The sequence below is a fragment of the Balaenoptera physalus genome (genome assembly GCF_965194825.1).
Source record: "Balaenoptera physalus genome assembly, chromosome: 1".
Lineage (NCBI taxonomy): Eukaryota > Metazoa > Chordata > Mammalia > Artiodactyla > Balaenopteridae > Balaenoptera > Balaenoptera physalus.
Genome location: NC_138882.1, coordinates 163,323,938 through 163,334,446, shown reverse-complemented (window position 1 = coordinate 163,334,446; position 10,509 = coordinate 163,323,938). Strand labels below are relative to the sequence as shown.

The following is a 10,509-nucleotide window of genomic DNA, read 5'->3' as shown; positions in this document are numbered from 1 at the left end:
CCTTGAATCTCACTTGTAGGAAGGAGGTGGCGCCAGCCCGAGGGAGAAAGCGGTCTTTAAGCCCTCAGCTTCCCAGCATCGTCTGCCCCCCAGAGCCCTGGCCAGGGCGCTAGGTGAGATGCTACATGCTGTGGATGCATTCGGTGGGAAGAGCAGCCGGAGTGCTCAGTGAAGAGGAGGGGTGTCAGGGTTCCCAGAGGGGCCTCGGTGTGGCCAGCTGCAGTGGACGCTACATTCCTCAAAAAAGAGCAGAGGCGCTGGGAGAGGCAGAGGTGGAACAAAGAACAAGACAGAAAACTAAGCAGGGACCACCAAGAACAGGCACAGGCGGGGACACGCAGGCTCTGCCCTGAGCCTAGGACCAGGTGGGATGGACCAATGGCTGCGTCTCCCACTTCCACCCCTGGACTCAAGGGGAGTCCTGTCCACGCAACTCTCCTTTGGGTTTCTTTACAACGAGACACAGAGAGACATGGATTTCAGCCCATATAGTCACTAAGACCAAATACACCCAGACAAAGGAACAGATCTAACATGGTCACACACAGACACACACACAAACACACACGCACACATACTAGAGTCTCCACTGCCAGCTGGGACAGGCCCAGTAGCCAACAGGCATGCAGCAAGGCAAGGGGTCCAGAAAGACGTGAAGACTATGTACAGGGGAGGAGACGGGGGGTGGCAGCACCCCTTCCCACACTGCATCCAGGCCTCTTCCTGAGGTCCTTAGGAGCATGAGGGGCTGGTGGCACTCTCCAGGGAGGACTGGGACAGGCGCCTGGTGAGGGAGCCGAGCGTAGAGTCTGCCACTGAGGACGTGGGGAAGAGTTTGTACCAGCCGGTGACCGCGGCACTCAGGTCCAGCTCGTCCAGCATGATCTGGGCCATGCCCATGAAGCACTTGTGGTCCATGCGGCCATAGTCTCCCCAGACGATCACCTGCCAGTGGGGAGGAAGAGAGAGGAGCTGAGCCACGTCTCCAACTCCAGGGCTGTGCAGTGGGCCCAGGAACCATGTAGAAGCTTTGCCAGGTCACAGATGGGACAGAGAGAGGCAAAACTCACACTGACTTTGGGCAGCAACTTACTGAGCACTTAAGGTGTGCCAGGCTCGACCCTACAGACTTTATATACGTTATCTCAACTGTTACAACCATCTAGGTAGAGGTGCTATGTATTATTATTTCCACAAAAAGGAAATGTATCTCAGAGAGGTTAATTAACTAACCCAAAGATACACAGTAATTGGTGGCTGGATCAGAACCTCTGACTTCCAGAGCTTCCCAGCATCCCAGGTGACAACCTTCCTGAGGGGGCAGCAGACTGAGAGTCCAGGACCTGGGTCACAGCTCCCGCTCTGCGGCTGGATCACAGTGGGACAATCAACATTAGCACCAGGTGGAAGAAGATGGTGGTCAAACCCTGCTTCTACCTACCAGCTGTGCAACCTGGGGGCAATCGAGTCATCCCCCCGAACCTTGGTGTCCTTATGAATCAACAGGGAGCAAAAACACCTTCACCGGGTTGTAACAAAAAATGGGTAAAGCATATTTAAGGCGTCTGGCACAAGATAAATCATAAATAAGACAAATTTTAAATCACAGTCTTTGAGAGTGGCCCCGCCCCACTGGCCCCATGACACTCACCTGCAGCACCTTGCCCTGGGGCCCCTCGTCAAAGAGCAGAGCCTGCTGGTACAGGGGATCACAGGTCTTCTTGGCCACCTTTGTCTTCTTCTTGGCCAAGCAGGCCCCGTTCTCAAGCAGGTAAACCTTGATATAGGTGGCTGAGGGATGGAAGAGAGCATGACGGGGAGGTGTCCAGGGGAAACTGCTGTGGCCCGCCCCATCCCCTAGCCTCCATGTGATCCTGGAGGGGAGCAGGATGAGCTGACCAGGGGACAGCAGGTGGAGAGACGGGCTCCAACACCGACTCCTCCGTCCTCCCCTCCCCCGCCCCCACTCACTGGCCTTCCAGGCAATCTGTGACTCCAGTGTTGAGAATACCGATTAGGCCAGTGGGGAGCTGGGACTCTCTAGACCCAGAACTCAGCTGTATATCCCTCCCTGGCAGGACCTCATTTCCACAATCCCTCTCCCAGCTGCTCTGCTTCACCTGGGAGGGATTTGGAGCCTGGTTTGGGGGTCAGGCCCCGAGCCTCAATCACTTCCACCTCCAGCTGGCCGCTCCGGTCCATGATGGCAATGTGCACATCCCCTGCAAGGGAGAAGAGGGACAGTTCAGGCAGAGCCAGACCAAGGGGCAGGCCGGCCAGCCACCGTGCAGCACGCCAGTCTGCAGAGGATGTTCCACCACTGGAAAGGGCACAAGATGGACAAAACTGTATGCGCCGGAGCTGCTCTCGGGAGACCACTTTAGAGCAGCTGAGAAATGCTTGGATAGGGCCCTTACGGTGGGATGGAGGCATGACCCTCAAGGGGCCGGTTTGGGGAACAACAAATGTAAGCCTGGTTATGGGCGGTGGAGGGGTGTTCTGCTTCACTGAGCAGAATAGCAAGTTTGGGCACAGAGCTTCCTGTATCAGGAAGACAGAGGGGAGGCTGTGGGCTCAGTGGCTCTTCTTCACCTGCTACACAGTTGTCATCAGCCACTCCCCTAAGTAAACATCAAACAAATATTTAAAGGATATCAGTTTGGAGAGACGCTGAGATACAAGCCTGCCCAGGACACGAGGCACGTCCTGGAAATGAGGGCCTGCTCGTACCCTTGATAAAGGATGGGGGGGGGAGGTGGCAGATGTCCCGGGAGCACAGAGTGAGAACTCCTCTCTGTGCCCCACAAGATGGATTATCCAGCTGGGGCAAGTTCTGTGTGTGGAGGCATATCAGTCGTCTGACTTCTAGAACTCTTGGCTTTGTTTGACACAGGTTAGCAGAATTTGTAATTCTGCACTAGTCACTTGGGACGTCCTTCAAAGGGGTGCAGAATCATAAGCCTGATGCAGAAAAACTAAAATGGGCCAGACTTTGGGTTTAGCCACCCATTTTAGATTCTCTGAGCCGTCATGCAACTGTTTGTATTTGCACACTTTGGAAGATGGAGATTTATGACTTTCAGGAGACATCCTGGAATTCATCCCTCTCCCTCTAGCTATTCCTGACCTCCCCATGGGGAATAGGGAGGGGGAGGTCTCAGGAATTAATCTCCACGTCTCACTGTAACATCCCTAACAAGGTGAGCCAAGGCAAACCGGTCCTTCCCAGTTTAGGACACCAGGGGGCACCACACACAAGTGTTCTAGGCTGTGATGGCGTATTAGCCTTGTGGAAGTGGCTGATTCCTCTCACTGCCTCCCAGCCCTTGGCCCAAAGCAGACTATCCAGGCCCTTGAAAGCCTGAAAGCGGACTTCCCTGGTGGCGCAGTGGTTAAGAATCCACCTGCCAATGCAGGGGACACGGGTTCGAGCCCTGGTCCGGGAAGATCCCACATGCCATTGAGCAACTAAGCCCGCGTGCCACAACTACGGAGCCTGTGCTCTAGAGCCCATGAGACACAACTACTGAGCCTGCGTGCTGCAACTACTGAAGCCCGTGTGCCTAGAGCCTGTGCTCAGCAACAAGAGAAGCCACCGCAATGAGAAGCCCACGCACCGCAACGAAGACCCAACACAGCCAAAAATAAATAAATAAATTAAAAAAAAAAAAAAAAAAAAAAAAGTCTGAAAGCAAGGGCTGGGAATTAGCCAAATCCCACCCAAGAGCCCAGTGGGAGCTGACATTCACCCTCTGAGGGTCCCTGTGGACCCCTCTTCCAGCAGACAAAGGCTCCTGTGTGAGCAGTTTAGAGGAAGACAGGGCAGTACAGTGGGAGGAGTCCTGGCCTGGAATGGAATGCCAGCTCCACCGCATGGCTCACAGCAGGGCTGTCTGCACTCAACTTCCTCATTTGCTGTGAGGTCAAAGGTTAGACACTGTCTATGTGAGGGCTGAGTGCAGACGTCTGGGTCAGACACTGCTCAGGTCAGACTGATGGGGAAGGAAGGGTGGAGGTGAGGAGGCATCTCTGGGGAAGCTAGCCTGGGAGTTGCTGCTTGAAGCCAACACAACCAGGATCTAAGGGAGAGAGAGAGGGAGGGAGCCAGAACTGCAGCTAAAAGGACCAAGAATAGACTGTGGGGAGTACTTCCTAGCTGCAGAGAAGAAGGATGAGAAAATTACTAAAAGTCTTCTAGGTGTCAGGCACTGTTAGAAGTAACAAGTCAAATAAGACACAGTTCCTAAGGCGTAAATGAAATATTTCATGCGAAGCATCAAATAGGGACTCAATACATTGTCTTTAGATCGCAGAACTACGGCAGGCATTATTATTCCCATCTCACAGATGAGGAAACCGAGGCTCAAAGAAGGGATGTGACTTGGCCAAGGTCCCACAGATAATCAGTGATGGAGCAGACTCCATGGATGTCAATGCCATGATGATTTTTGTTCACCATTTTATGCCTGGCACTTAGCACAGCGGGGCACACAGTAGGCGGTGAGAGAGTGGGTGAGTGTGTGGTGATGCGAGGGAGGGAATGTGCTGGAAAAGCTGCTGCAGGGCGGCTGGCAGAGAAAGGCTGGAACCCCTTTCCTCTCTGCTGCGGGAGGGATTGAGGAGTGCATGCTGACTCCTCCTCACTGGCACAAAAGCCCGAGTGAGGACTCCTTTCTGCTGCTTGCATCGCATCACGCAGGGCCCCCGCTGAGCTCACCCTTTCTGCTGCGTGGCTGCCGTTGCCCCACTCACCCTGCCCTTGAGAAGACTCACCCATTGGTGGCGTTGCCAGCGTCTGTCGCCCGACAATCTGGGCTGGTCCCAGGCCATCCAGGAAATCGCTGAACTGGCTTTCACCTCCAAGCCGGGTGGTGGGGAAGATGAACCTGGAGAAGGAGGCGTGAGGTGCGTGAGGGCATCTGGATGGCGGGACGCAGTGGTTCTGCCCCTGGGGCACTGGGCACTCCCTCTGTGCCTCAACCTCCCCTCTACTGTGGCTGGGGTCAAACAGAACTGTTCAGCTCTGCACATTAAAGAAAAATACTTTGATGCCACCTGAGAAAAGAGACTAATAAACACACATAATCATGGTATTTAATCCTCAAGCGCCAGAATTTCTAAGGTGACCCTGAAAAGGCAGGGCTTGCTGGACACTTGCATCCTCACCAGAGGGTGTTAATACCAAGAACCAGAGACAAAGGCCAGAAATTACAATGCCCGGAACAAGTTCTAAGAACTGAGTTTGAGTTGACTATAAGTTTGAAATCCAAGTCAATAATGTGAGGTGGTATCCAAAACAGCAACTGAGACCAAAATAACACAATTTCAGGTTTGAGATTAATGACAAGTGATGGTGGGTGGCCCATGGCTGTGGGGAGCCTGGAAATAGTAACAGAAAAAACTGACAGTGATTGAAATTTGGCCAGATGCCAACAGCGCACTAAACGCTCCACTGTATCATTTAACCCTTACCACCACTGTGGGTGGCAGGAGCTATTATCCAGTTTTACAGATGAGACAACAGAGGCTCCAAACGGTAAGAGGCTTGCCTTGCCTACAAAACGGAGATGAAACCCAACTCATACAGGGTGATGGTGAGGATTAGGGCAGATGGTGCAGGAGCAGTTCCAGACAAACAGGAAACAATCAGCGGCAGTTATTGCGTCTGTTGGTGTGATCATCATGGGAAATGTGCTACTTTTGCATGTCCTCAAGCCTAGATGTTCCGGGGAGGCCAGCAGAGAAAGGACAGGTGAGGGAGGGCTGGCCCAGAACTGCCCAGAGGCTACAGTGGACCAAAGAAAGTTCTAAGATCTCCTAGAATAGCCCAGGCTCCTGCCTAGAGAGAGAAAATGTTGTCCCAGAACCAATCCCCTGTTGGACCATTTGGCCTGAGGCCCCCTTGGCCAGAGACAGGCAGGAAGGGGAGACAGGCTACATACACTTATTGGAAAGGACCTGTGTCTCTCCTCTACCAGGCTCAGCCTTCACACCCCAGGAAGGGGCTTCAAGGCCCATCCATTTTTATTGGCCACAGTCAGCAATAGCCTAATATCACATTTTTTAGGATAATGGGATCTGAAAAGGTTAAATGAATAGCCAAGATACGGAAGCAAACTAAGTGTCTATCAACAGATGAATGGTTAAAGATGATGTGATATATATATATCACGTATATGTATATCATATATATATATATGATGGAATATTACTCAGCCATAAAAAAGAATGAAATAACGCCATTTGCAGCAACATGGATGGACCTAGAGATTATCATACTAAGTGAAGTAAGTCAGACAGAGAAAGACAAATATCATATGATATCACTTTTATGTGGAATCTAAAAAATAGTACAAATAAACTTATTTACAAAACAGAAACAGACTCACAGACATAGAAAACAAACATGGTTACCAAAGGAGAGGGAAGGAGGGATAAATTGGGAATACGGGATTAATAGATACATATTACTATATTAAAAAATAAACAACAAGGACCTACTGTATAGCACAGGGAACTACATTCAATATCTTGTAATAAACTCTAACAGAAAAGAATCAAAAAAGAATATATATCTACACACATATATACGTATAACCGAATCACTTTCCTGTACACCCGAAACTAACATAATATTGTAAATCAACTATACTTCAATTAAAAAAAGAAAGAGAGAAAGGATAACAACTATAACAAAAAGAAATGTAGATTCTTGAGGTCACAGAATTTCAAGAGCTTAGTATAGAGTGTGTGGAGATTGTGAAAAAAGGTTTTAGGGTCAGATGTCCTTAATTCAAATCCTAACTCCACCACCACTTAATAGCTGTGACCTTGGAAAGGTACCATACCCTCTTCCTGTGCCTCAGTTTCTCCACTTGTAAAATGGAAATAATGGTAGTACCAACATCCCTCAGGGTTGTTGTATTAAATGAGACACTGTTTTTGGCCTGATAGTGGCTGGTAGGTCCCAGAGTAAGAGGCACTGATCTGAAGTGCCATTCTGCATATGGTAAATCCTAGCAGCTACTCACATTCATAGAAGCAGGCATAGTAGCAAGACACGTGATCATAGAATTTAAATAATATAGCCACAGAATCCTGAAATCATTGGGCCTTGATGAAGCTGATTCAGAAAATCTTAATCATATAACCATCATTTCATAGATTTAGAAGAGATCCAAGAGAATATCTAACCCAGAGACTTTCAAATTTTTGACTGCAACCCATATGCATATGTAAGAAATACATTTAACGTCATAGACCTACGTGCATCTATACATCTATCTATTGAAAAGTTCACAAGGTAATTTTTCCTTCCTCCATAGGATACATCTGAATTTCCTATTTCCTTTTCTAATGCTGGTTTTGACCCACTAAACAGATTTTACTTCCTGCCTGTGAGTCATCATCCAGTTTGAAAAACAGTGATCTAGTCCAAACTCCTGCCCTAAGCTCCAAGCAAGTCCACCTGTGAGAACTCCATTCAGCTGAGCTGTAACAACTGTTTCAGATTTAAAAGATTTTAGGATCCCATTTTCCTTTCCAACCCTTTCCTCTGGAGCAGGATGGTATGGAGGTCTTGGGAGGTGGGAGGCATGAAACATACTGGTGGGATGAACTGCTCCTGGGCCACTGGGGTATTCTGATGGGAAACAGAGGCCGGCCCAGAGCAATAGGAAGACTGGGGCCCAGGCAGCGGGTGTCCAGGGGAGGGGGACAGAGGGAGGCGGGGATACAGAGGAACTCAGATAATTGGGCTGGAAACGCAAGCAGATTTTCCAGCCCTGTGCCTGTGACCAGAGGACCCAGGTGGAGGGTGGGTACACGGTGGGGGTGGGCTAAACGCACGTGCCATCGGAGCTATTGCTGTTGGTGCTCCCGTCCGTGGACTCCCGGCTGCCCTGGCGAGGGACCCGACTCCGCATCTCCACGGCAACACCCGTCTCCGTGCTCCGCCGGATGTTGCTGCGCAGTTTCTTGGTGGCCCCCTCTGTGACACCCCCCGAAGCACAGACAAGGAACAGGTCAGATCACTGAGGAGGCTTCTCCGAGATCACTGCTAAAGTCATCCTCTTGGGAGGGGGCAGGATAGGCAGGGCTCTGACTGGAGACAGGGCCGCTGCTGAGATGACCTCTAGAGCCGGTCTGCAGCCTGACCCCTGGCCCTGCTCAAGGCAGTGACGCAGACAAAGCAGACTAGAAGGATGGCTGGAGGCAGAGTGGAGATGGTGGGGCTACGGGTGGGGAGTCAGCAGGCAGCGCTCAGCCCTGCAGCCCTCCACCCTTGGTCTCCTTCCTGCCAGGCTCCCCTGACCCACACCTTGCCACTCAATTTCAGCCCTTGCCCCAAAGGGTTAAGTTTCTTCTTCTGGAAAGTTTGCCTTCTCTGGAATTTCCAGATTTGCTTTTCCTCTTCCAGGTACTCTCCTGAACCCTGTCACTCCCAGACATCACAACCCACCTCTGTGATAACTTCACAGGTCCTATAAAAAACAAACAAACCCATGTGAATCCTGACCACTGGCAAACTAACACCCATTCTCAAGGTGGGTCTGAATGTGGAGGGGCATGTGTGTGGAGACGTGGAGAAGCCACTAGAAAAATAAGACTGAGAGAGAGACTCCTAGGCTGACCTGAACTGACTTTGGCTTTGAGGGAGAGGTCTGCAGAAGAACCTCAGAAGCTGTGTGGTGAGAGTTCACCCCCAGTGTCTCTGTAGCTCCTGTTCGGGGGGCCCTCTACCCCTAGGTCCCCTCTTCAGCCTTGCATGGAACACGGGGCACTTTGCCTCTCCTAGCAGCGCACCATCCTGCCTGGGTTTCCATGGCAACCTCCTCAGCACTGCAGTGTGGTCCCTTTAGACGCTCTCTCTGCCTGGCGGGGGCGGGGGGGGGGCGGGGGGGGCAGACAGAAGATGGGTTGTGGGTTTTCAGGGACTTCCCCTCCTGAAGCTTGGCTGCCTGAGGCGCTTGATGGGGAGGGAAGTGACGCTCAGATAGGGACTATACCAAAGGAGTCTTTTGCTGTCACTGGTTAGAGGTCCAGGCAAATTAAGAGTGGAGTTGCTTACAGGGATGGGGAGAGGCCAGGGTGAGGCAGGCAGCACAGCCCCTGAAAGCAGCAGGGAAGGGGGAGCTGGTTATCCTGGAAATTCCCTCTCCCACTAACACCCAACGGCGGGTTGGGAGGGGACGTTCGAGACCCCAGTCTGGGAAAAGGGGGACTTTATTCCTCCTGCTTTGCCCTACTTATCTTTCAGGAAGTCCCATCGGGAGAGGAAAGGCTGAGAGGATGGGATGGGGGGACTGGGAGTGGGGTGCTGTAAGGAGGAATGTCTTCCCTGAAACCACCCCAGCTTCTGGGATATTGGAACAGCTACTACCCAGGAATCAGTGAGACCATCAACGTGTCTGTCTCTCTTACACACACACACCCCCCACACACACAGAGTCTTATTAGCTCATGCATATTTCTTTCACACAGGCATAAGCAGACACACACGAGTGCCAACAATCACATAATGTTTATACAGTGATCTCACATACAAGGTCATGTGTATGTTCATATAACAGTCACACAGCCACAAATGGTCTTACCAAGTCTTAGTCATACGTACACATGACACAGTGTGCCACACACATGTGACCTTCACACCATAATAACACTAGGAGCTGAACCCATCCGCTCAATCACACACATAGATGCAAACCCACAAATGGTGTGTGACCCAGCACACACAGAGGGCTGGGCAATAATTGTGGGTGGGGGGGACTTGCCCTGTCCCTTGCTCCTAACTGCCACATCCCCTCTAATCCAATTAGAAGACAGAAGGGCCTGTGGGGGCCACACTTCACCCTCCTTCTCCTCAAACCCCCCCAACATACACCCTGAGCTGAAGTCAGAGCCTCACCACCTCGTGACCCCAATCCCCCATCTTCTAGAGCTTAGGAAAGCTTTGACCCATTTGGGAGAAAATTTACCTTCTTTGATCTGGCCAACCTACTGTGAGCCACTGGGTAGGGAAGTTACAGAATCCTGAAATGCCATTTCACAGATGGGGAACCTAAAGTCCAAGCACCCATAGAGCTGGGGCTAGACCCTAGGCCCACTGACTCCCAGTTCACTGATATGCTACTTTTCACTCCCCTCCACCAACTCCACACTGTTTTGAGATGTGATTCAGCAGAGATTAAGTTCCATGTCTCTGGGTGAGGAGGAAGGTCTTGCAAACTCAGAGAAAATTCCTCTACTGGTTTCATACCTGTCCAGTCTCTGAACTCTGTCGATCTGGGGAGTAACTTCATATAGCCTCTCTCCCTAGAGAACTGGACCAAGTTGCTTGCAATAATTCTGTGGTCCTTGGAGACCAAAAGACTCCAGGGACCATCCCATCTGTCCCACCATGAACAAGGGAGAGGAAAACACAGCCTCCAGCAGCACTCCCCATGGGATCTCCTGGAATGATCCTGAGCCCTCGCCCCAGCCTGGTCCAGGGCCCAGAGACTAGGA

The 10,509-nt window shown here is 51.1% G+C and overlaps 1 protein-coding gene across 9 annotated transcripts in view; it reads right to left on the bottom strand.

Moving 5' to 3' along the window:
• Positions 1-473: 473 nt before the first annotated feature.
• Positions 474-10,509, bottom strand: part of RIMS3 (regulating synaptic membrane exocytosis 3) — a 34,562-nt gene continuing 24,526 nt past the window's right edge. For all 9 annotated transcript variants that reach the window (XM_082447135.1, XM_082447130.1, XM_082447132.1 and 6 more), the window contains 5 exons: positions 7,849-7,990; positions 4,774-4,886; positions 2,121-2,222; positions 1,652-1,791; positions 474-945 (listed from right to left, as the gene is read on the bottom strand). In XM_082447135.1, the coding sequence (XP_082303261.1) occupies positions 733-945; positions 1,652-1,791; positions 2,121-2,222; positions 4,774-4,886; positions 7,849-7,990 (710 nt within the window). In that variant the 3' untranslated portion in view covers positions 474-732. The remainder of the gene's footprint in view (positions 946-1,651; positions 1,792-2,120; positions 2,223-4,773; positions 4,887-7,848; positions 7,991-10,509) is intronic.